Source organism: Natrix helvetica (assembly GCF_964273705.1).
Source record: "Natrix helvetica genome assembly, chromosome: 2".
NCBI lineage: Eukaryota > Metazoa > Chordata > Lepidosauria > Squamata > Natricidae > Natrix > Natrix helvetica.
Genome location: NC_138552.1, coordinates 131,305,343 through 131,331,159, shown reverse-complemented (window position 1 = coordinate 131,331,159; position 25,817 = coordinate 131,305,343). Strand labels below are relative to the sequence as shown.

Sequence of the window (25,817 nt, the reverse complement as noted above, 5' to 3'; positions counted from 1 at the left end):
TCTTCATGGAGGGAAGTATGCAGTGGAGTACCCCGAGGTTCTGTTTTGGGCCCAGTACTCTTCAACATCTTCATCAATGATTTGGATGAGGGAATAAATGACACCAAGATGGCAGGAATAGCCAACACTCCAGAAGATAGGCTAAAGATACAGAAGGATCTTGACAACTTGAACATTGGGCACTATCTAATAAAATGAAATTAAATGGGGAAAAGAGTAAGGTTCTACATTTAGGCAACAAAGACGAAATGCACAGGTACTAGTGGCCAACCATTTAAATATGAGCCAGCAGTGTGCAGCAGCTGCCAATAAAACCAACACAGTTCTAGGCTGCATCAACAGAGGGATAGAATCAAGATCACATGAAGTGTTACTACCACTTTATAATGCCTTGGTAAGGCCACACTTGGAATACTGCATTCAGTTTTGGTCACCACGATGTAGAAAAGATGTGGAGACTCTAGAAAGAGTGCAGAGAGGAGCAACAAAGATGATTAGGGGACTGGAGACTAAAACATATGAAGAATGGTTGCAGGAACTGGGTATGTCTGGTTTAATAGAAAGAAGGACTAGGGGAGACATGATAGCAGTGTTCCAATATCTCAAGGGTTGCCACAAAGAAGATGGAGTCAAACTATTCTCCAAAGCACCCCAAGCACTTGAGGGTAAAACAAGAAGCAATGGGTGGAAAATAATCAAGGAGAGGAGCAACTTAGAACTGAGGGAAATTTCCTGATAGTTACAACAATTAATCAGTAGAACAACTTGCCTCCAGAAGTTGTGAATGCTCCAACAGTGGAATATTTTAAGAAGATGTTGGATGACTATTTGTCTGAAGTAGTGTAGGGTTTCCAGCCTAGGCAGAAGATTGGACTAGAAGACCTTCAAGGTCCCTTCCAACTCTGCTGTTGTATTGTATTGTATTGTAAAACATGTCCATTCAACCCAAACAAAAGAGAGTGATGGTTGATGCATGGAATAACTTGATTCCAGTGCTGTACCGTTTCTGGCTCTTGATGATCATGCTCCCTCAAGAGGGAGGCAGCATGACCATGAAGTCCTCCTCCTGGACTCAGAGTTCTTGTTTGAAGAGGAGAGAAATATCATAGCCAGGAGGGTTTTTGCATAACTTCAGGTGGTGTATTAACTACATCCTTATCTGGAACAGGATGGACTGAAGATGGTTGCTTATGCCCTCATAATCTCTTGTGATTCTATAGCCTTTGAAGATTACCCAGAAACTTAAGCAAGTCCAGCATGCAGCAGTATACATACTCAGTACATTATACCTCTGTTGCACAAGCTGCACTGGTGACCATGACATTTCGAAGTGTAATTCAAGATGGTTTTCTTTTTCCTAAAAGGGTCAGTGACGTGTAGTCAGGTGAGGCAAGTGAGGCACAGCCTCACCACTCTCATCATGAAAAAAAAAAGTAAAAGGAAAAAGCTGAGCTAGTTGCTGCCTCACCGTGGATGACTCTGCTTAACCTCACTGGTGCTCTCCCTCCCCAAGTGTAGTGACTTCCTCCCCAGGCCCCCATTCATTTCTCTCTCACACACACACAGCTGGATAAAACTATATAAAAATCTAGCCCAGCTTCACTGATTACAAGTTTGAAAAGGCAATGTGGCTCCACCTGCAATCAAACTACACTTGGGGAGGGAGAGCACAAGTGAGCACTGAGGAGACCACAGGAGGAGGCAGGAAGCCAGGCAAAGAGCCATGCTGTAGTACACACACTTCCCCCCAGCCACTTTCTTTTGGAAGGCTCGGCTCGGCTCCCCTCCGGCTTCTCTGCCTCTCCTCTCACCCCAGCCTGCCAGCAGGAGGTGGTGGGTGGCCTTTATTGTGTTCCAGGCATTTCCCACCCAGACAGCAGGCTGCATTTGCAATGGTGGAGGTGTTTGGGAAAGGCAGCAGGGGAATGGGGGGAGGATGGCAGAGGAGCTGCTTTCAAGCCACTGGAAAAGATATCCAATCCAACTTTTGTGTGGGGGTTTGTTTGAGAGTGAGTGAGAGAGGGAAGGGGTAGGAGAGATAGTCCAATCCAACTTCTGTGTGTGTGTGTGTGTGTGTGTGTGTGTGTGTTTGAGAGAGGGGGAGGAAGGGAGAGACGGAGGAAGGAGGGGAAGGAGAAGAAAAAGAAAAAGAAAGAAGGAGCAAAGGAGAAAAACAAATGCTGTCGCTTTAAATTGGAACTGAGCATGCCTGGCTGTGGAATTCTGGGAGTTGAAGTCCACAAGTCTAAAAATATTTGAAACCCAGCACTGTGTCAGTGCCTCACCAGTCATAAACCTCACCGCACGTCACTGAAAAGGGTGTATTGGCTCTAGGCATTCTGGGGACCACTCCCCCCCCCAATAATTTCCGTCATGCTACCTACATAATCAGGGAAGTCTGCTGAGAATCCCCACTTACCAGGAGGAATAAGAGATTCCAATGGCAGGTTATAATTTCAATTATAGCCTCTCTGAACACCTTCCTTGCCGAAATTTATTCAGTTCCCTCCTCACAGCCTTCCAAAACAGATAAAAACATGGCTATCCTAGAAGGTGTTTGGGAATTAATTGTTATATCACAGTCCAATTAAACACAATTTCTCTCCTTTTTTCTCTTTAAGAACAAAGGAGTTCATGTTTCTCAGAGAATAATAATTGTATTTGTGTACACCTTCCTATCCCTTTCATTTTTGAAACCCTTATATATTTTTCCACTAGACCCAAATTAAGTATTTTTTACAACTTGAATTATTTTATGTACGCTATGACATAGTAAAATCAATTCTTAGCACAAACACACTGCCAAGAACCTTCTTAAAGAGAAATCTCTGAATATTAATGGATTAGGGATGCATGGATCTCCAGTTAAATAAAATTCCATTTTATTTAAATCGAATTTTGCATTAATTTGCATGTATTTTGGAGCTTGGTTTTATTAAATCATAGTTCCACAGTTCCATTTGGCGCATGTGAACTAATGGTTAGTAACTGAACTTAATACCTGTTCATTACTGCCAGTGTTCTGAATTGGATTGCTACAAGTATTGATGCTTACATGCTGCAATTAATCAGTTTTCACCAGGAATCTGTTTTCACAAATTGGCTGATGGTGAACGTGGGGAGACCCGATATATGGAGGATATATGGAAATATGAGATATGGGTTTGAAAGTGAGCTTTGGCTAGCATCCTTTTGATGAATGGGTAGAGTAAGGTCTAAATTAGAGAGTGGCCTAAGGACAGTTAACTGTTGGAAGTTAGCTAAGAGGGATTGAGTCTCTGCATAGGTTCTTACCAGTGAACAATAGGGAGACTGTTGTATAGCACAAGATACATCTGTACAAACCACATGTAATCAGACCACGTTTTGACAAGCACTTCCAGACATCAATTAATAGGATTAAATGACTGCCTACTCCTGGAGTCTTTAGGCAACTTATAAAAATCCAAAATAACAATAAAAACAGTTAAAACCATAAAATATCACAAAGAAACCAAACCAACACAACCATGACAATAACAAACAGTCAAAATAGGGGCCTTATAAACAAATTAACCTTAGGCTATCTTAAAGGTTTTCCAGAATTCCAGGAGAGAGTTTTCCATCTGTACCTCTGGATGGGATTGCTGTTGCAAAAGATAGGGACCATGACAGAGAAAGCACACTTCTTCAGACCCATGACAGCTTTTAATAGATTGGACCTGGAGTTGTAATAACTTTTATCTATGGACATAGGTCAGTTGAACTAAGTGCTTCAGAGCCCCTCTAGTACAAGAGAATGTAACATTTTTTTCAAATAATAAATCTAAAATAAACAGTTGTTAAAATATATTTAGATGTTCAAGAATAAAGGAAAGCATGGAATAACTGGAGTATCCAAGCATGAAAATCAGTAGAAAACCATTTTGGCATCTGATGTCAAATTTGTTTAAATTTAAAATTAATTGTAGAAATTAAAAAATATTTCAACAAAAAGAATATCATATCTAAGGGACTTTTTAACAGAGGCGCTATACTCAAAATGCAACATGGGAATTGATCCTGTGCTATAGGAGCATTTTCTGGACAGAAGTTATTTAAACATTAATTTTATTTTGGGTTTTCATTAATGAGCCAATTCTTTTAAATTATATTCTAGTGAGCAAAGTTGTAAGTTATAATTGATCTAACCAGATCAGTTATAAAAGATTTTTCTTCTTTCCTTTTTGTATGTAAAATAAGTGGAACTGAAACAATGTACATGTGTATTAATTTCTTTTACTTAATGAAGATAGAAGATTAAAAGGAAGGTTGAGAATTGGAGGCAAGGGCTATGCTATAAACAGTCTTGCTGCATTATTACAAAAGTGGAAAGCCAGCAGAATGTCAGGTTGCATTCTTGAAGCAATATCTATACAGAGGCAATCTTTAGTGTCCTTGGCTCTATCTCCTCTACATGCTATTTTATATTCCCCCTTTGTATTTAAACAAAGCCAAAATGTTCCCCTGCTCCCCAATAATTTTGAACCATACTATAATAATAAATTCCTACCATAACTTCAACTTGGTAATTCCATTTTAAGGCCCATTACAAATATTACAGTTTTGATGTACACTATAACATAATTGCTTAAGAGAAAATTTAATAAGAACCATAGAGAATTTTGTTAAGAAGAAAACATTTCAAAGAGAGAAAGAATGTCGGTATTGCTCTCTCTATATATATATAGACTTAAAAGCTAACTATATTTTTCTGTCAAGACCCATCCATCCTATATACTTTTACATGTTTGTTTTTAAAATCTTACAATATACTACTGTTCAGTAGTATACTGTTCAAAAATAATTATTAAGGCAGCCTCTAAACAACACACATTAATTCACACAAAACAAGTTAAAAATGGGCTAAGATGTCTTAATTTGCAGCATATATTCAGAATTCAGCCTTTATACATGAAAAACTATACCTTAATAGTTTCAAATAACTTGTAAAGCAGACAATTTAACATAGAAAAAAGAATTCAAGTAATCAGAACAGACAATAATTTATTAGTAAAAGGAAATAGGGCAATAAATGTGGTGAGAAGGAGAAATGGTAGATTATATTCAAAGACAAGCAGCTGTCTTTAAGCTAAGTGTTTTTTGGCCAAGGACAGAGAACACATATTCATCTGGATCCATCACTAAGCCATTTATTTATTGCCAGTTGAAGACTGATCTCCCTACTGCAGATATATGGACATGTACCACAACTGATTGTCATCATAACTCAACCTTAAAGTCATGTCTGAATGGAAGTGTTCTAAATGCAAATTGTCTAAGACATATGCAATAAGGAAGTGAGTCTAAATTTAGTTCCTATATTTTTAGCTAGAGAATTCTAGTCAACTTTTTGTCACACAACAAGCAAAATGGTATAGAAGAGAAATGTGTTTCTTAATTAAACTAAAAAGCACATATTGATGCATGAATCTGGTATTTAGGAATACCGGATTCATGCATCAATAGTGCATGAAAGACATTTAAGATATTATAAAAGTACTCTAAGTTGAAATGCTGGTACAGTTTTTCACCAAGAGTCACTGAGACAAAACAGAAACATACTTATCTTATGCATATTTTCCCCTTCACTGAAGACTAGGATGTATTTGTACTCTAAAGAGGACTTAAACTTAACCGTCCTGTCAAATGCAACATTAGTCTAACAGCGTCTTCATCTGAACTGAAAATTAGTCTCCAGATATCAGGTTGACTGCTAGGTTCGTTGTGACAAAAGGATGAAAAAGATTCCAACTGGGTATGTGTTTCTCCTTGAGAAGCACTTAGTAAACTACTGGATGAACCAATCTTACTTGCTTTTGAAAATGCCAACTCGATTTTTCTTACATTTTCTTTCTCCAGGACAATCACACACCTGAGTTCATTTAAAGAGTGCAGCTGGATTTTGGCACATTGTGACTGATTGTCTGTATAATGTAGCACTCTAGATATTAGGCAGACAGCACTGTTTTCCTTTATAAGACCAATATGAGTATTAGTAAGGACCAGAGATCTGATGTCACCTGCTAGTTTCACTGTTGTATAGAGTACTACCTGAATGTCATGTAAAAAAGGTTTGTTGATATCCATGTTTTCATGGGGTAAATAAAGCAAGTCAGCTAAGTAACTCTCAAAATTGCATGCAGGTACACACTATTTTCCAGAATTAAGTTGGTGACTGCTGAAGTCCAATCAACAGAAAGTTTTAACAGATCATCATTTAAGAGTGGGTGATTTAAGGGAGCACGATCTAATGGAGATGTCATAGTGCTAAGTATATCATGGCATATTCTTTGGGTAAAGTATTTGTTAAAGATGAATAGTTTCATTACATTTTCTACACGGGGACCCAAAAGTGTAATGCTTTGTCCAGCATAACCAATTTGGATTTCTTTTAAAGTATTGATTGAAAAAAACATGAAAAATATTCAAAGAATTCTGATTGCTTTCTAACTGATTGGTTGATGGAATAATGGCATATAAAATGGAATCATATACTAAAAGCAAGCAAGCAGGCTCTGGTCCAGATTTTTTAGTTTCCCACTGCAATCCAGTAAATTCCCTTTAATTTGTTTGTCTTGGCACAAATTTCTGGCAAGACAGAGGTCAAGTATTGTAACAGTTCTTCCAAAGAATATTCTTGCAATTTCAGAAGATCCTCTGAAAAGTCCACAAATTTTTGCCTTAGCACCAGGCTACTAATTAATGTATCATTTCTGCAAAGTTAACTAGATTCTATAGCATGTTTTACTGTATGCGTATCAATTGAGATTTGTGATGATAAGTAATTTGTGGTACTTTCTTTTCCTAAAGGCCTTCCTGGGCCAAGGCTTGCACTATTTACCTTCAAACCTAGATTTAATTGTACATCTTTACTAACTGGAAAGTTTTTGATAAATGATGCCAGTTGTGTGCATTTCTCATTTTTGTGATAGACACTGACTAGATCTTTGATCCATTTAGAAAACCAGCCATTTCTAAGTTCTTGACAAATGATACAATGGTAGGAATTGCAGAATAAGTTAAATAGATGTCCCAGCCCATAATTCTGCTTTGATCCAATAAGTGATTCAGGTAGTTGTCTTTTGATTTCATTTGTTGCTTTTTCATCCAACGTCTGGTCTGAAATAGGCTGATTTATTTGAGAAATTCTGTTACAATATTATTGGAGAGGCCAAAAATGGGATGCACCAGGCTGAACTTCAGAAGAAAATATAGGCTCTGAAACTGGTATATGGTGGTAACTAAACGAATCAAACTCTGTGTTCTGTGTTCAGATTACCAAGAAGACACTTGTTTCTAGAATGAAATGTTGATTTTTTACCTAATAAATCAAACATTCCAGATCTGTCAGAAAGTGATTTTGTGGGACTGTCAGAGCATGTTCTCTTGCTTTTAATGTCTTTGGGTTGATTCCAGTCAGATCCATCAGAATGCCTCCATCTGACATACTCTTGTTCTATCTCTTTCCCTTGATTTGTATTTTCTTGAGTCATGCCAAGATTCTGAATTGTCCTTGAGAAATGATTGAATGTTCCTATGGCTTTGTCCTGTCTACTGATTCTTGATACCCTTGTGTCTTCTCCAGCCTGATTATATTTGCTGTCATCCTTAGACAATGTCAGAAAGCCATGAAAGGACATCCAAGGCTTTCTTTTCTGTTTAAAATGTAAAAAAAAAGGTGCTTTTATATAGTTAATAGGAAAATTACTCAAATTTAAATTTCTAGATGTGGATTTTGTCATTCTATGCATGTTTGGATTAAATAGCAAAAATCAAATTATGTTGAACAGGAACTGATTCAAAAAGCAAAGCCGTGATTCTTCTTTGCCATCATCTTGCATTTAGAATAGTATCCATTTCTTTTCTGAAGCATCACTCAACACCCTTAAATCAGCAACAGCCTTCCAACTGACCCTATGAATCAGGACTGTATCCTATAATTCCAAATTTTTAAAAAATAATTAGGAAAATATTTGGGTATATATTTACCCCGTTTTCATTGATTGTGTTTTGTTGTAAGTAAGGATGACTGATATCCAGCATTGTGCGAATACACATTTGCTTGCACCATGAGACTTTTTCTTTGTTCTTTCCCACTGTAGCATGCTGAGCTCCATTCCACTCTGGAGATTTTGAAAGCAGGTGGGAAATTGCAAATCATTCCCCCCTCCGTTTAATAGATGTGCTGCTAGCAGAAAAACATCTACAATATTGCACATACTATTTCTGTATTATGTTCTAAATCTGTTGTCTTGCTTTCAGTTTCTAATCTCTAGATTAGAACAATGACCTCTCTCAATCCATGGATATAATTGTGCAGTATTGCTAGCTTGTAATTAGTTATTTCTAACAATAAACTTAGTTCCTATCTGAAAATACTTCAAAGGGATACTGTTGCAGCATCAATGTTAGTATATTATTATCACAATCACAACCACCCAAATCTTTACCATATTAGAAGATTTAATTTTAAGGCTTTTCCCACAGCCATTAATCTTGCTGGAATACAGAATTACAATTATGCTGTGAAATGTTAAGAAATTTAATTAGAGAGCATGCCATAATTTAATATTAGCACTTCTTCAAGCTGACAAGCTATAACTTACCTCATACTTCAACTTGCGTTGAACAGCACCATTATGAAAATTCTCGTTATCCTGAAAAGCAAAATTTCCAATTTTTAAAAAAGTTGCACAAAAGAAGCTAACAAATAGCTCAGTTCACTTGCAATAAAAGGCAATTTTAACCTAAAATGGGCATAATAAAGTAACTTAAAACATCTAGTATTAGACAGGAGAAAATATACTAGCTACCTAGTAACTGCAATTTCTAATATTTAATAATTTGAATTACAATATGATCTGCCACATACAGATAGTACTTATGACTATTTGTTAAGTGATCATTTGAAGTTATGATGGTGGTGGAAAAAGTAACTTAGGACTAATCCTCACACTTACAACCATCAGAGCATCCCAACAGTCAAGGGATCCAAATTGGAGTGCTTGACAACCAACATGTATTTATGACACTTGCAGTATCCTAAGGTCACATGATTGCTATTTGCCACCTTCCCATGTGGACGCCAAAGTCAATGGGGAAAACCAGATTTGCTTAACAACCAAATGATTAATTTTAATGACTGTGTGATTAATTTAACAATCACTCTAATTCAGTTATTGTCTACAGCAAAAAAAGAGAAGAAGATTGTAAAATGAAGTATGACTCATTTATCAACTACATTATTTAGAGACTTAGGTTCTGCTCCCAACTGTGGTTGTAAGTCAAGGACTAACAGCATTCACTTATAAAATGCCTAGTGGGTCTCAAAAGTACAAAACAACACATAATTTTTCCATTAGATTTATAAGTTAAATATATGACATCATCATTGGAAGTTTCTTTATTGGCCTTAACAGGAAGATGGAAATGTATCCCAAGGCAATTATATATTTCAGTTTACTAGTCCGGACCTTCAGCGTGTGAAAAAGAAAACAAAAACTCTGTGTACCAAATGAGGTATGCAGGATTGCAAGTACACCACACATAGCCCTAAATGAGAAGCATGTGTAAATTGTGCTTTAGCACTATCCGATTTAGAGGAAGATACTTACCCATAAATCTTGGCAATGATATGGTGGGGAGGGCATATCATTCAAAATAACAATTTACTAGTTAGTACATGTTGTGAGTGAATGAAATTGGAAAGATCCTGGAAAATGAATAATAACCTTCCAAAAATTAAAACTGAATGCTGGTCATACATTCAGATTGGCAACAGGGTGGTAAATTCATCCCATTAGCTCTGGTCCCATCTTACAATCATTAGTAAACAAGGCCACTCCACTGGCACTGCACTCCCAAACTATGCATGCTCCTATTTTTTCACTTGTGCAATTTGTGCCCAGTGTTTCAGCAGTATATTTATTGCTACGTATTGACATTTAACTATATATTAGCTGTTATTATTTATGATCAAGCTTTTCCAGGCTGATATTAGAAGAGAAGGCTCACAGGTCAATCATTCCTGGATACACCACTTCAATTACTATTATATGTTCAGTGCAAAACTTGAGAAAGCTGTAAAGAGGCAATCTAGCAATTTCAAATTGTAAAATGCAAGAAGGTTCAATTTTTTACATCTCTATCTCCTGCCAATGCACATAATGGTCTTATGTTTTTAACACCAAATTGAGAATAGCTAAGTTCCCCATTCAGACACACATACAAACACACAGACACCACACACAAAGTTTATATCTTCAATATACTAAGTAAAAATCAAGAAATGATCTTAATATTTCTAAATTTCATGGATTTTGATAATATGAAGCGTTACTGTTATTGTCATCATCAAGATTACATTATATACATCATCCACCGTGACAACATGTTTCATTTATGAGGAGTAATTTTGCTTTCTTACATTATGTTAAAAGACATCAACTCTGAAGAAAATGAAGGAAGTGATTTTAAACTTTATTACCCGCAATTGTATTTTCTTACCCTCATGCTCTCTGTAGACTGTAAGTGACTGATATTGTTTTCTCCAGAGCTGTACTGAATATTTTGAAGGCGTCTTTGAACTTCTTCTTCAATAAAGGTGTTTATTCTAGAAATGTTAAACATCAGAAATTAACAAGGAAGAATTGATTAGGAAAGGACCTTTGGAACACTGCTATTCTGGTAATGTAGAATACAGAACCAAAGAATCAGTGCACTATTTATTTTCATAAACCAGATATTGATCTCAATGACGTTTGGTGTTTAGCGATAGAACATGACGATTGTAGTTTAATAACTAGCAGATTTATAGCATTAATATACTGCTACCTGCTTTCGATAAGACTATAAAACCCATGATGTCTCTAAAGTACTGCAAAAACAGCTTAAGCTTGTAAACAGCTTAAGTTTACAACAATTATTAATGGTACTCAGCAAAAAAAAAATGGTAACAGTCAATTTCCCTAGTAGGTTAACACATACAGTGAGAGCTGTCAATACCAACCCTTCATTAAAATTCAAAAGGGAATTTACTACTGTATTGTTTTCAATAGCAACAAGACTGCAGGCAGCAGATTTCCACTGTGAGATTTACTGATTTATAATAAAAAGAGACAGTATTATCCTATACTTGATAGAGAGGAGGAAGGGATATATATGGTACGTGTGGATCATTTTTATAAAACAATCTCAAGTGATGGAAAGATTTAGCTCTTTATTTATTAGGGGATATTTCACATGCCTTTGATTTCATGGCATTAAACCAAGTGTTCTCAAACTGTAGGTTATGACCCTTTGGGGAGGCTGTATGTAACTTTAAGGTTGCAAATTTCTGGGTGACTATAGGGTTGAAAAGTGGGTGGCCAGAGATCAATATTATTTGCAGAGCTCTGGCTCTTGAGAAAGGAAGAAAGCAAGGATAAAAAATGACAACAGGAAAGGGAGACACTGTCTGGCTACATTTGTCCAGGAGATTTTATTCAGAATAAAAAAAAGATGAAGCCAGAGTCACCCAAAACATTAAACCCAAGCAAATAATTCATGCAAGTAGGTTGTTTGTCCTGTTATATGAATGTTGCCAAGGAGAAAAATCTGTATTTTTCCTTTGCAGTATTAGGGGGCTACAAGGGATGTATGGTGAACAGGCAGGCAGTCACATTTCACAAGTGTTCGGAGAGAGATGATCAGAAAATTGTACAAGTCCCAGGCACAATTTCAAATGTTTCAGCTCAAATCCAGTTCAATATTTTATTTGGGAAACATCTCAATTTTTTAAAGCCAATCAGGTATGCCATATTATTGTGTTTATAACCATTCTAGGAATAATATTTTAATAATCTAAACATACTTTAGAATTAATCGTAGTTACAAATCTGATTAAAGTAGAAAACTGGATTTACTTACCTGTCATCAACCAATGGCATAAAAGATTGAGATTTTGAAATGTTAGAAGGGGAACTACCATGAGTCAGCCTCTCTTCTACAGCTCCAGGATATCCCTTTTCAACTCTATCGCCTTCATATATCTTCTGTTTTAACTGCTGTATTTGCAAGTCCAAACTGTCAAGAAAATTCAACCCATATTCTTTAAGATTCTTCAACACAGTAGGATTTCTCAAACTTAGATGCAAAATTAGGGGGTTATATAACAGTCCTTACCACAAATAAGATGAGTTGGGTAGGAAGGGTGCCACCAGGCAAAAATAAATTGCTTATAAAATGCTTATACTGCCTTAAGCAGATTATTTCTTTTTGCATTACTTTTAGTGTATTGTTTCAAAGCATGTTTAAGTATAAATTGACAGAAACAAGACTAGAGCCAATACAAATAGATTAGTATATTACCAGATGAGGACATTTGTTCAACACATAAATATATTAACAAAAAGATGCATTTAAACTGCTTAAATATGAAATAATTATTTGTCAACAGGAAACTACATTTGGAACTATATTAGTTACAATAATGATTAGTAGCAACTTTCAAAGGAAATATCTTAAAGGTAGTAATCTATGAGACTCAGATCATTAGTAAGATCCATCAAATTTGCTTTATTTTAGAACTTAAGTCATGATTTCAATCATTTTACAGGAACTGGCAAAAGTCAAATTACGGTATTTAAATTATAGCAGATGTAATTTAAAATGTTGTTTAAAGTATTTCAACTACTGAGGAATTGGCACACCTTACTGCATAAGACACACACACACAATCATTTAAAACCTGAACTAAAATATAGTAAGGAATTTTTATTAATACAAAACTTTTTTTGAATTTGGCTTTTTCAGTTCCATCAAGCTACAAAAGATATTTGCAAGAATGTGCTTTCTACGGAAATGATTATATTCATTATTCAGGTATGAATATTCAACCTCAAAGATAAAGATGGGATCACTCATTCTTTTCTGTAGAACAGCCACATTTACATAAATCGTTTTCCACATAAGTCCACATTTCCTCAAAGTAGTCAAAATATGAATAGATTTTGTTCTATAATATTTCGGGGCTTTAGATATTTCCCCAAAAGGATGGGGAAAAAACCTCTTCAAAAGAACTTAATGGTTTTGTGAACAAAGGAGAAGCCAAGAAACTGAATTAAAAATGTTTGAGGGCAAAACTATACACAACCTTGGAAATATTATTATATTTAAAATGTTTGATTTTAAAATATAAATGGGGTGAGGAGATTTTTTTTCTTGGATGCAGTTACATAGGAAGCAATATTGCATTGCTTTATTGACCCAACAATCTCTGGAGAAGTAAGACAATTACAATAAAATCAGGATAGTTCCATTGATATTGCAGCACTAAAAAGTTTCATTCCCTGTAGTTTCATTGAAACTACAGGGAATATGAATATGTGCTTGTATGTAAGACTTCTTACTTTTCTCGGTCTTGTTCCAGGGCTTTTTGCTGGGCCTCCACTGTTGCTTGCAAACCTGTCTGTTCCCTACAACTGTTGTTCAAAGTTGCAACTTTCTGCTTTTGCTCCTCAATTTCTAGGGTAGAATGGCGCTGTAAAGCAGAGTGCCGCCTTTCCAACTTAGCAACTGCTTGTTCCAGTGCCTCCCGCTGTTGTTTTTGCCTTGATTCGAGAATTTCTTTCTCTTTTTTCCAAACCTTTTCTTCTTGACGAGCTACGTTGGCCGTGAATTCAAACGTTTCTTGAAGTTGCTGCAGCTCACTGGCACTAGCTTTGTATTGGGCAAGCTGTTCTTCTTTTTCTTCCATTTCTTTTTCAACCTCATAAAGTGTATTGTCCAAGCTTTGCAAGCCTCTGTCTAAAACTTCAGAAGCTCTTTGTTTTTCTTCCAGCAAAGTTGGTAAATGATCATTAATGAGATACAGAAGTTGTCGTTCCTTATGGTGCAACCTGTATTCACATGATCTTATTTTGTTACATTCTTCCACAGCTAATGCAGTATCTGGTGTGTTTTTGTCGAAATTTAAATGCTCTGTGTGTACCTGTTTTAAATGATCCAGATTTTCTTGTTCTTCGATCATCTGTTTTTCTAGATGATTTCTTTCTTGAACCAAATCTCTCTCTAAGCTACTCAATTGTTCTAGTTGCTTTCTCTTAAAATCTATGAAGTTACACTGTACCTTTTCTAACTCTTCACAATCCTCCTCTGCTTCAGATCTGGCTTCTTTGACGCGCAAGAGAGATTCTCTGATGTCTTCCAGGTTCTTCTTCTCTTCTTCAACTCGTTGCAGATCCCCTCTTTTTAGCAGCTGTATCATGATTTGTTTGTCTCTAACCTGTTCTTCTAGATTTGCCACCAGCAATGCCTGTTCTCTCTCCTGAGCTTCCAATCTCTTTTTCTCCACATCTAATTTTAAATACTGTTCTTCTTTTTCCTTTTTAAGCTTTTCCAGTTCATGAAAAATCTGCATTTTCTCCGCTTTTTCATTTTGATTAAGCTCTTGTAATCGCTGAAGTTCTTCTTTAACGCTACCAAAAATTTCTTCTTCTTGTTTCTTTTTCTGAAGCTCTATTTCTTGCTGTTCCCGTAATCTCTCTTCTTCAAATTTTTCCTTTTCTGCCAATAAATCTTTCATCCTGTTTTCTATGTGAAAGCTTCTCTTCTTAAGATTCTCCTCTTGTTTTCGGATTTCCAGCTGAACTATCTCAGTTTCTTTACGTTGTGATTCTACTTCTTGTTGCATTCTTTCTAATTCAGCCTTATTAGTTTTTTGTTTCTCCTCCATTTCTTCTATGAGTTTCCTAAAATGTTTTAATGAAAGAGATTTTATTTATCTAAAGATATACCTAATGACTGTTACCTAAAAAGTTAATATTCACTTATATTTGAAGATTTACATTGGAGAATTATATTTCTCAGTGGAATTATTGAGAAACCCTTGATGATTAAAACAACTATATAGTTCATCTTTGACTCTAGATAAGGTGACACTTCCATGGACTGAACTAATACACAATTTGGGGGAGCTCTTGGACTCATGGCTCCTGTTTGAGAAGTAGATAGTAGCTGAGGATAAGGGGGGGGGGGCTTTGCACAGATTCATCCAGTGCACCAACTGCATCCTTTCCTGGACTGGGAGGCCTTGCTCATAGTCATTCATACCTTGGTCACCTCTCATTTGGATTTCTGCAGTGCATTTGAGGCTTCATTCCATGACTGAATAAATCATAAGCACAGATGTTTTTAAATAAATATCAAATATATTAATATATATGGGATACAACATTGTAGGAATGAAAGTTACATATCCCTGAAGCAATGTTTTCTGTAGATGTAGTCTCTATCATGTAATTATGTTCTCATAAGTGATTTTCTACTGCGATCATAGAAGTAACATTGTCCTAATGGAATTATGTTGTCTTTGTTCTTCATAAAAGATAACATTTTCTTGTGCTCAAAAAGCCAAATATCAAATGTATTACAACTCAATTAAATAAAAATGGTGGGAAGAAGTCCAGAAAAGTAATAGAATTACAGACTTTGCAAAAATCAGGCAATGCTAATAGTAAGTCAAAGCCTTCTCATAGCAATTATAATCAAACAAAATTTAGCAACACTTCTGAAGATTTCTATAAACTGCCTGTTACCAAAATTAGAGTAGTGTACTCATTGGAACAAACATAACATGAGGTTAAAGGATGCACAAATAAATCAAAAGTTTATTTTGAAAAAAAGGATTGTCCAATAATTTATGCAAAATGGTCCGAAGTGTTCCATTTGGACAAGAGCCTAGGTAATCTTGTGTATTAGACTCCATCTCTAAACCACAGATGATAAGACATTAAGAGGCTATAGAAATCTATTCCTATGATTATTACAAAGCTCAAATAAAATCAAATTGAATTACAACATAAATGCCATTAGACCTCTCTAAAAGAAAACTGTTAGAAAGTTAATAATACAGTGTGAAATCTGCTTGTTTTCAATCCCTAAGCTTTATCATTAAAATATTCTAGCAAAATCAAAAACTCTTATCACTTATAAACAATATAAATTTACAAAGAAATATCAACATGTTACCTTTTACTTTCTAATTTTTCTAGTTCTTCTCTTTGTTGTCTCTCAAATTCTAATCTGTTGTTTCAAAAAGGAAAGAGCTACATTAATTTTTTGTAATTTTGTAATTTTGATGACTTATTAGAACCATATTTCTATAATTTAATATGTTCAACAAAATGAGTTTTATGTACAATCTAATTTGTAGTCATGTTAGAGAAACATTAAACATGAGAGAAGAATGATCAGCATTGGTTCTACATGTTAGATCCATGCAAATAAAGCACTCAATATAAAGAATTTAATTTTTTTCTACCTTAAAAAGACTGGTCCTTTTATAGGGAAAAGGCTGCCAGAAGATGTGGAGAGAAATAAAGTACAGTAATCAATTAAGTAAAAAGAAAAACACCCTAACAGCAGTAACCTATAGGATTTAAATGTTTCATAGATAGATAAAAAGAAAATATGAAGGGCATTATTAATAAAATACTAGCTAATATATTTGGAAACCAATTGCAAAAGATTCCGATTTCCCAACTTTCAGGGGAAATTTTCCAGGGGAAATTGCAAGCAACAAACAGGTTAAGATACAATTTATATATTATTGGAAATTTAGTACATAGACGATGGAGTTTCTTTGTAAATCAGGAACAGATACATGCAACTAACATTTCTTCTACTTTCAGTATAATTGTGTTTATACATGATCACTTTATTAGATCTCAACTCAGTTGGAACTTCAATAGAATTGTGAATCAAAGATGATTTTTTTTACATGTACATAAAACGATGGGAAAAGAATTTATATTTAAAACCTATCTTTATAGATATGCAATCATTTTATTACACTTCAGATTATATCATTCATAACATAGTTCACTTGTTGAAAATATGATTATTTAAGTCAAAATACACTTCATTCAGAAATAAATATATAATTGCTAGCTGAATATTTTAAAATATGCTTAATTTTTACTTCTAATATGCTCAAATGCCTGAGAGTTTTCCATTTCTAATGTGTTAAGTCTTGAGTGCCTACAGAGTATATCCACAGAGAAAGATATCATGGTATGGCCCATGTTCCTTGGAGGAACAAATACCAAAGAAGCTAATATATTCTGGAAAATAGGCACCTGTGTTCTTCACTTTCCAACCAGGTATGTGCCAAGAAAGAATGGAGATTGAGCCATCAACATAGGAGGGTTGGTATCCAATACCTCCACTGATTATCTGATTAGCCTCATATGGTCTTCAATTTCAGCAGATGAGGGTGTTTCAAAAGATTACTTTCCAGGAACAGAAACCCAGAAGAGACATGAATTCACAGATGAACTGGCTGTGTTGATGCACAGTTTGATGTACATTAAGACTGTGCAATGGTCACTACAAAATATAATAGCTCTGTGACTATGTTGGGGCTATGTGCAAGTATGGTCCTTGCCAATTTGTTTCAACTTAAGCCATATAATATGTTAATCCTCAGGATCACCTTAGTAGTGCTTCTGGTTCCTGTAGTGTGCAATTTTTCTCTGGAAATCCATTCCTACTCCCACACCATTCAAAGAGTGTTCATCCCAAATTGTATAGCTAAAAGTCTTTCCAGTGACCCTGAGGACACAGGTAAACCTTCAAGTGCTTCAATGACCCTCCTCTGAACAGGTTTTATCACGTTACCAAACTATTATCCAGGCCTCACCATCTAGATTTTCATAAATTTATTCTAGCCTCCTTCATATGAGATGCAAACCTTGGTTTGACACAGGTTGTTATAAAGCAAAAAATGTCCTTCTTATTGCAGTGTTTACTTTTCTGATGGACAACTCATTATGTTCTTTTTGATCACTCAGAGAGCATAAGAAATTTTATAAAACACTTAAGAAAGAACAAGCAGTAAGGAGGGATAAGGGGAGACTACTAGGACCACCAAGTGAGAAGTTTTTGGAAAAAGAGCTGGTTAAAACCTTATGGGACTTTAAGATCTTGTTCACAGCCTGCTGGATATAACATTTGCCAAAAAGAAGAAAGGCTGTTTCACTGATATTGCTATACTGGGTAATGCTAGGATTGAGGAAAAACAAGTGGAAATTTTTTTAAAATATTGGGACTTGCAGATCAAAGTAAAACACTTATGGAAAAAGAAATCCATTGTTATACCCTCTGAGATTGGAGCCCTTGAAACAATACCTAAAGGATTCCCTCCAGAACTGGAATTACCAGAATTTATCTGACCTGAATATCCTCATTTGAAAACAAAAAACAAAAAACCCCACCCTCATCCTATGTAGAATTAGCCTATATTCTTAGATGCTACCTTAATAAATCTTAGGTTCTTCATGAAGCATTATTAAGTTTCCACCAGTCTTTGAGTAGAAATCTAACTGTAGGTTACCACACAGAACAACAAAAACAACAACACAATACTTTATCTTCTACACTATGGAATAGATACAGACAACATTAATTTTCAGGAGGAAAGCTGTGGAAAGATGGAACAAGATTCTGAATACATATCTAATAAGTCTCATTTGCTGAATCTGAAATACTTTCTATCAGCCGATTCTTCTTCTTCTAAAGAACGTTCTTCCTGTCATGATACCCACAGGGCATGAATGAATAGCGATCATCTCTGTGACAGCCTCCCCTCTCCCCACACCTTATGGAATACTCCCCTCTTCTAGAACTTTGCCACTTCCAATTTGCTACAGTTGTACAAACAGGTTAAAGCTGTTTTATGTCAATGCACTTCCAATTCCAACTGATTGACTCTGTGCATCCATCTGGGGTTTTATCTTTACTTGCTATGGTTCTTTTTTTTTTTTTTTTTGGTAATTACATTTACTTATCCATTATTATGCTTTTTGTTTTTCTGTTTTTTAAAAAAAGTTGTATTCCCTCCCCCTCTCCCGTCACTTGAAGCCTTTGGAATTGGGACAAGTTATAAATATTGTAAAGTAAATAAAGATTTGCCACACTTTAAAATGTTAGTTGATTTCTTGGCAATAATTGTTTCTGCACCTTAACTTATGCTTCAGTTGAAAATCAAATATTAGGAAATAATCCAATTTTTCAATGTCTCTGGCAACAAAAATAAGCCTTGCAGGAAAAAGGTCCAGGGAAAACTCCAATTCGCTCTCCCCCCCCCCTCCAAGATTTTCCAGATTTTTATTGGGCCATCATTCTCAGAAACATATAGCTGATTAACGCCTGTTAATTATTACAGCTATGTGTGGGTGAGAGAAAAGAGGATTTCAAGTGCAAACAATGAGAGAGAAACTATGCCCTGGCCTGGCTAATTGTGTGCTTCCCAGAAATCATCTGTGGCCACTCTTGAAGAAAGAATGCTGAAGTAGACAGACTTTGGTCTGACACTGAGGGGCCATTTTTCTTGGGAGCAAATTACCTGTCATATTAAATGATTGCATTTAATATGTCCTTTGCTGTGGTGGTGGTTTAATTAAATAGCAAATCTACTCTGAAGCAAACTGCAACTCTGGGAAACGTAAGTGAACTTCAAGAACTTATATGCCTGCCCCAACCTCCTGCCCACCAAAGGTGGCAAAAATACAGAGAGTGAATATAGAACATTTTTTACAAGCTAAAAGAATAAGCAACTTGGGGGCTAGAGAGCAAAATTTGACATTTTATTGAATGCCTTATTCCCCACTACCACCATTTGAAGTGACAGATATATCTGCTCTGCACAGCAGAGATCGAAAACACATTAAGCAGAAGTAAATTACAGACATAGCTGCATTAAGTTAAAAGTAGACTGTATTAGGTTAAAAGAAGTAGACTGAAATACTAACTAGATTTGCAGTTATAGTTCAACCTACATCAAAGTAAATATTGCACAGCTTTACACTTTAATAGAGTTAAATACAGTTACAATTAATACAATCAACTGCCACAGAATTTTTAAAATAGTATCATTTTAAATAAATCCCATTTATTTATGTATTCCTTAATCAACATATTTTCAAAATCCTGCATTTTTCTTTTCCTTTTAGATTTTATATCTTCAACCTTTTGGGGCCACTTCTTAATATAAAATTGTTATTCAAAATATTTTTGTTGGGGGATACCTACAACATCCTAAAAACAAAGATCAAATTTATTCATAATTTGGAGTAAAATGATAGTAGTCTACTAGTACTCACTATAGTAAAGACAGTTCTGCTGTTAGAATATTTATCAAGCAGATTTTTTTCTACCTGATTCTCACATTTCTCCATTTTCTCTTAACAATTAGTATTAAGACATATTATTTGCATACATGCAGAATAATTAAAAATCATTACATGTTCAAATATAAATAGGATATATTGATATAATCCATAAAACAGTATTTGAGAAAAAACCCACCCTGGATTATACAGCATAACTGTTGAGAGGTTTTCACAAGATTTTGAAAGATCTGACATGGACAAACTGAAGGAAGAAAGCAATCCACTCTGTTAAAGACAACAGAAACGTTAATGGTTATTTGACTAACTGATGGATCAATTATATGCTATCAATTATATGACTACTTATAACTACACAGAAACATGATAGCAAACCTAGGACACATGTGCCAGACATGGCACTCAGACCCCTCTCTGTGGGCATGCACGCAGTTGCCTCAGCCCAGCTCCAATCGTGTTTCTCCATCGCATTTCGCTCAATCAATTCCAACATCTCGTGAAAGAAAAAGATCTGATTAAGAATTGATTGAGTGAACTTTTTAACTTGCGTGCTTCACAATGGAGGAGATGGGATCCCATCCTCCTCCTGAAGCCCATTACGATGCAGAGTTACAATGTGACCCTGTGTCGTCTTGGCTAGGCAAAAAAAGCAGTTTCTTTTCCTGCAAAGCTGCCAATGTTGGGATGCCCAGCCTCCCTGCTGGCCAGCAGGGCTTCTTCAGGCATTTAGCTTAGGCACCTATTTGTTCCACCCCATCCTCCGCCTCAGCGAAAATGGAGAGGGAAAAGAGGGCAGTGGCAGCCGCTAGCATTGAGGGGAGAGTGACATACAGAAATGGGAGCACACAGGAATGCCACCCCCTTCTCCCTTTCCATTTCCGCTGCTAGGTGATCCTGTGTGAAGAAGTGGGCTAGCAGAGAAGGGAGAGAGTGTGAGGTTGCTGCTTCTGGGACAAGGGGACCTGGGAAGCATCTGGGTCCTGTTCACCCAGCTTCTCTTTCTCTTACAGCCAGCTTTCCCAGTCTAGCTTGATGCAGGCTTCCTCCTCAGGCCCCTGTCCGTTTCCCCCCCAACATCCGGACAAAACTAGGCAAAAAGCCACCCCTCACTGGCGCCCAGATTCACCAACAGCAGGCTTGGAAAGGGAAGTTGTGAGCTGTGCTACCGCCTGTGTCAAGATAGACTGGGGGGGGGGAGGAAACGTGAGCAAGCACTGTGGAGACTGCGGAGAAGGGAAGCCAAGCAATGGGGCGAGCGAAGGGTATCCACAGCATGCACGGCCTGGCAGGCTTTCTAAGCCTGCCTAAAGCAGGGAAGGAGGGTGGGAGGGAGAGAGAGATATCCAATCGTGTGTGTGTGTGTGTGTGTGTGTGTGTGTGTGTGTGTGTGTGAGAGAGAGAGAGAGAGAGAGAGAGAGAGAGAGAGAGAGAGAGAGAGAGAGAGAGAGAGAGAGAGAGAGAGAGAGAGAGAGAGAGAGATGCGATCCAATCTTGGAGAGTTATATCAGGGCTGGCGGCAGTATGCTCTCTCTTTCTCTCTCTCTCTCTCGCACACACACACACACACACACAAACAGGTTGGATCTTTCTTTCTTTCCTCCCACCCCACTCACTGGAGGCCCCTGGATTCCCTCCCCAACCCTGCCTGTCTCACACAGGCAAACCCACATGAGTAACGTAGAGCTGGCCATGCCCACTCAATCACATGACACCCTCCACCACACCCACCCAGTCATTAGGAAGAACCAGTTATTAAATTATTTGAATCCCACCACTAGTAGTAAAACTTCATTATTCAGGTTAAATTGCCGTGTTGGCATTTTACGATAAATAAGTGGGTTTTGGGTTGCAGTTTGGGCACTTGGTCCCTCAAAGGTTTGCCATCACTGACAGATTATTTCCTCTATGACAATAATTTTTACATAAGAAAATTTTGGGGTGGGGAGCATAAACATTCTACTTTAATTTTATTCAAATTATTGCACCAAGATCAATCAGGTACTTACGTTTAAAACGAATGGAAGTTTGCTATGCATTCATTAATCTCACCTTTCTTTTCTCCCTCAGTTTGGCTGCTTCCTTGGGGTGATTGAATCGAAACATATTTGTCCGCCCAAGTAATATTACAGCACCTGGCAAGAAAATCATTGAAGCCATAAGCAAACCAAAGGCACAGATATTTCTTCAATTCAGACTAAAACACAATTAGTTTACTCCATCATGGAATGAAAAATACATTTTTTAGAAAATGAGCTGTAGACTGCCACTTTAAATGTACATTGTGTATTCTAACGGATGAAAATTGCTTAAAAAAGAATTCGCCTCCTTTGAAATGAATCAAGTGAATAGTGAGTTTAGTCATCATACATATGTTTTTTAATATTTATTTTTCAACAAACACAAAGAAACACAAATATATATATATATATAATGTGTGTCATAACCATATGTTTTTTAATATTTATTTTTCAACAAACACAAAGAAACACAAATATATATATATATATAAATGTGTGGGAGCTCATAAATCTCACACGGGAAGCACTGTTTTTATACGAGATTATTTGAATAAATTGTACTATATAACAGCAATCGTATCAATTGTTGTATTAACTGATCACCTGCAGTAGAAGTTTGGCAAGACAAAATTTCTCACAAAGCAAATCCATGATACTCTGCCTAAGAAATAGTATTTCCACCCATATTTTAATAATTACATGCAATGACATAACCATAAAAGTTGAAAGGGTCTTATGAATCACCAAGACCACCCTCCCAATGAATGAATAAATAAATAAACAAAACAAAAATTATTCCAGACTGAATATGGCAGGGAGGTGACTGAATATCTAAAATCCTGTGAAATTTACCAGAAGGTGGAAAATAGCAGGGATAATCATATTTTATAATCCTTCCCTATCATGGAAGCTCTATACCAGAGATTGGCAGATATAGTCAATATAAGACAAATCTCCAACTAGATTCCTCAGGAGAACCACTTTGTATCAACTCTTGTGGCCTTCACCACTAAGTGGACTAAGGCAGCAGTTCTAAACTGAATTTTACTAAGACTTTAAATCAAATCTTAATTCATATTTTTTCAGAATGGGTTGAACAGTGTAGATCCTGACAGATGCAGCAACTTACTTTCCGTCAGGCATCATGTGGAAGTTATGAGCTACTTACAGCATGGAACATCTCATATCCGTTCCATGTTATCATCAGACAAATAGATTAATGGAAAGTTGAATGAAACTTGGGGTCCATGTTTGAAAAATCTATAGGAGAACATTTCAACAAATTGGAACTTGATATTGACACAGCTTGTTTCCATGCAGGGCTGGGGTACAGCCTAGTCTGGAATTTCTTCTTTTGTACATGAAGGATAAATCTGAATTAGCGCAGAGATTTCATTCTGATATATGCTTTGTAGGTATTTTGACCATGATCAGAATGCTTTTTATTATACTATTATGTCTACTCTTTCACAACCAGGAGAGAATAGATGAAGTGGCAGAATAGACTGAACAACCTCAGTGATCAAGAACAAATGCAAACAAACATGCGCACAGATTCAGGTCTACACTATGGCAATCAAAGTGGCAAAACATTAATACTTTGCATCTATTGCTTCCACAGACTGTCATCCATTCACCCTTATTTAGAGCAATCCAAACTATTCTGGGTAGGAAAATAGGTTTTAGGAGTACTGTGATGATTTTTCCAAGCATCGGAGGGGGCGGGGAAGCACATATATACAAACCTGCTGGGCAAGTTTAAAAAAGATGACAGATACACAGTCCTGCCAAATTATTTGCAAAAAATAAAATTAAAAACGAACCAAAATCTTCTGAGACATGAGCAGCATGGATTAGATATTTGTCCTATTTCTTTGATGAAAACTGACAAGGTAACTTCATCTTGATGAAGTGCTGTGGCTAAATGCAGCCTTCAGTGATGAGATCATGCTACCTGACTTGAAGAAAGTGGCAGTGCATCCTTTTTTTCAACTTGCCATTGCTTGACCCAGCTATTAGCCTTTCTCCGACCTTCTCTTTCTGGGAAATGTTCTTAAAAAGGCAGCAGACCTGTAGTTATACGGTGGTTTCAATGAAGCAGAATATCTAAATTCTTTTCAGTTGGTTTCAGTTCAGGGGATGAGACTACATTGATTGCTCTTACGGCGACCAGTGGTAGGACAGGGGCTGGAGGGAGTATGGCCTTCCTGATCCTGCTGGATCTCCCAGTTACCTTCAGTAATGAGCATGGCATGCTTGTGAAGTCAGAATTGGGAGTATGCTTTGCAGTAATCTTTTCTGATGGGAAGTTTCATTTGAGGGTGATCTATAGAAGAGAGGTCAAATCTTGGAGCCCTCCACTATGGGGCTTAACCCTTTTCAGTCTCATTTCATTTCCATATGATGTCAAAGGAGGGGAATAATTCCTCCTGCAATGACAGCTTATAGTAAGGGGAGGTGGAGGCCATGGCCAGGAAGACTTATGCATAGATCTATATTGTATACAAGTTGTGTTCATTCTTGGACTTTATAGCTTTGCAAACCATCATTAATGCCTCTATTCCTTCACATTTGCTTTATATAAGGTTGCCCTTAAAAATCATATGGAAGCTACAGAATACAGCAGCCCTAAGGAGCATCACCATTAAGAACTCCAAGGTAAGCCTATCCTCTGCACTGTCTGATTTGATATAATGCTGGTGTCATCTCTGCTGCTGGTTTCTAAGACAGTCAAGACCTGGGTTTTTTGGAGGCTATTTGGGGATGGATGACTACTGTCTTGCTGCTGAAGAAATAGCAATTGTTGTGAATTATGACAAGTATGACTGTATAGTGGCTTATGATAATAATTTTATTTTTGTGTCATTATCAGTTTTGCTTTGGGATCAACTGTATTTTAATGCTACACTTATAATGAATGAAGGTAAGTTTCATAGAGTTATAAGTATAAGCTTTAGCAAATAAATAAATAAATCTGAATTTATATCTTGAATCTGATCTGTCTAACCCATACCATACCATTGTTCCAAGTGAGTTAGCTTTCTATGTTCTGCTCTAATTTACTCAAATTGAGAATACCTCAAACATTTCTTCTTGACTTGGAGAGATAAAAATTATCTGGACTCTGGAGATTCAAATTAAAAACCTAGATTCCGTTCTATAAATATTATGAACCATCACATGCATTGAAAAGACTGAAAATTAAATAGTTCAGCAGGGCAAGAGAAGCTGGAAGAATTAAATTTCAGAAAACAGAATATAGTTTATAAATGATGAGATGTTAGGTTTTCTGTTCAGTGTCACTTACGGTAAGTGATTTTGAATATAGCCAGGTGATTACATTGTTTTAGGTAAATTCTATCAATTTTCTTGTTCCAGCAGTTTATAGATAGAAATCAGTAACAAATAAATGTGATTTCCGTGTGACATGGCTTATACATTTCTTCAAATACTTGTACTTCAGTTTGCCTTTAATTTCATGTAAATATTTCAATCCACTATAGAAATAAAAATGTAATAAAGTTGATAAGACTCTACTGCATTGATTCTTAGAGAAGAAGAATCCAGTGCTCTTTTCATTCAAAATTATACTAACAATTCTTACTAAACC

The 25,817-nt window shown here is 36.2% G+C and overlaps 1 protein-coding gene across 3 annotated transcripts in view; it reads right to left on the bottom strand.

Moving 5' to 3' along the window:
* Positions 1–25,817, bottom strand: part of KIF16B (kinesin family member 16B) — a 142,789-nt gene that overhangs the window by 47,506 nt on the left and 69,466 nt on the right. The window contains exons 16-24 of one of the 3 annotated variants that reach the window (XM_081944677.1): positions 22,239–22,321; positions 20,368–20,456; positions 16,322–16,354; positions 16,030–16,083; positions 13,410–14,750; positions 11,929–12,084; positions 10,528–10,633; positions 8,628–8,678; positions 7,238–7,676 (exon numbers count right to left, since the gene is read on the bottom strand). In XM_081944677.1, the coding sequence (XP_081800803.1) occupies positions 7,272–7,676; positions 8,628–8,678; positions 10,528–10,633; positions 11,929–12,084; positions 13,410–14,750; positions 16,030–16,083; positions 16,322–16,354; positions 20,368–20,456; positions 22,239–22,321 (2,318 nt within the window). In that variant the 3' untranslated portion in view covers positions 7,238–7,271. Of the gene's footprint in view, positions 1–7,237; positions 7,677–8,627; positions 8,679–10,527; positions 10,634–11,928; positions 12,085–13,409; positions 14,751–16,029; positions 16,084–16,321; positions 16,355–20,367; positions 20,457–22,238; positions 22,322–25,817 lie in introns of those variants that run through there. The other 2 variants (XM_081944675.1, XM_081944676.1) reach the window with 2 other exon arrangements.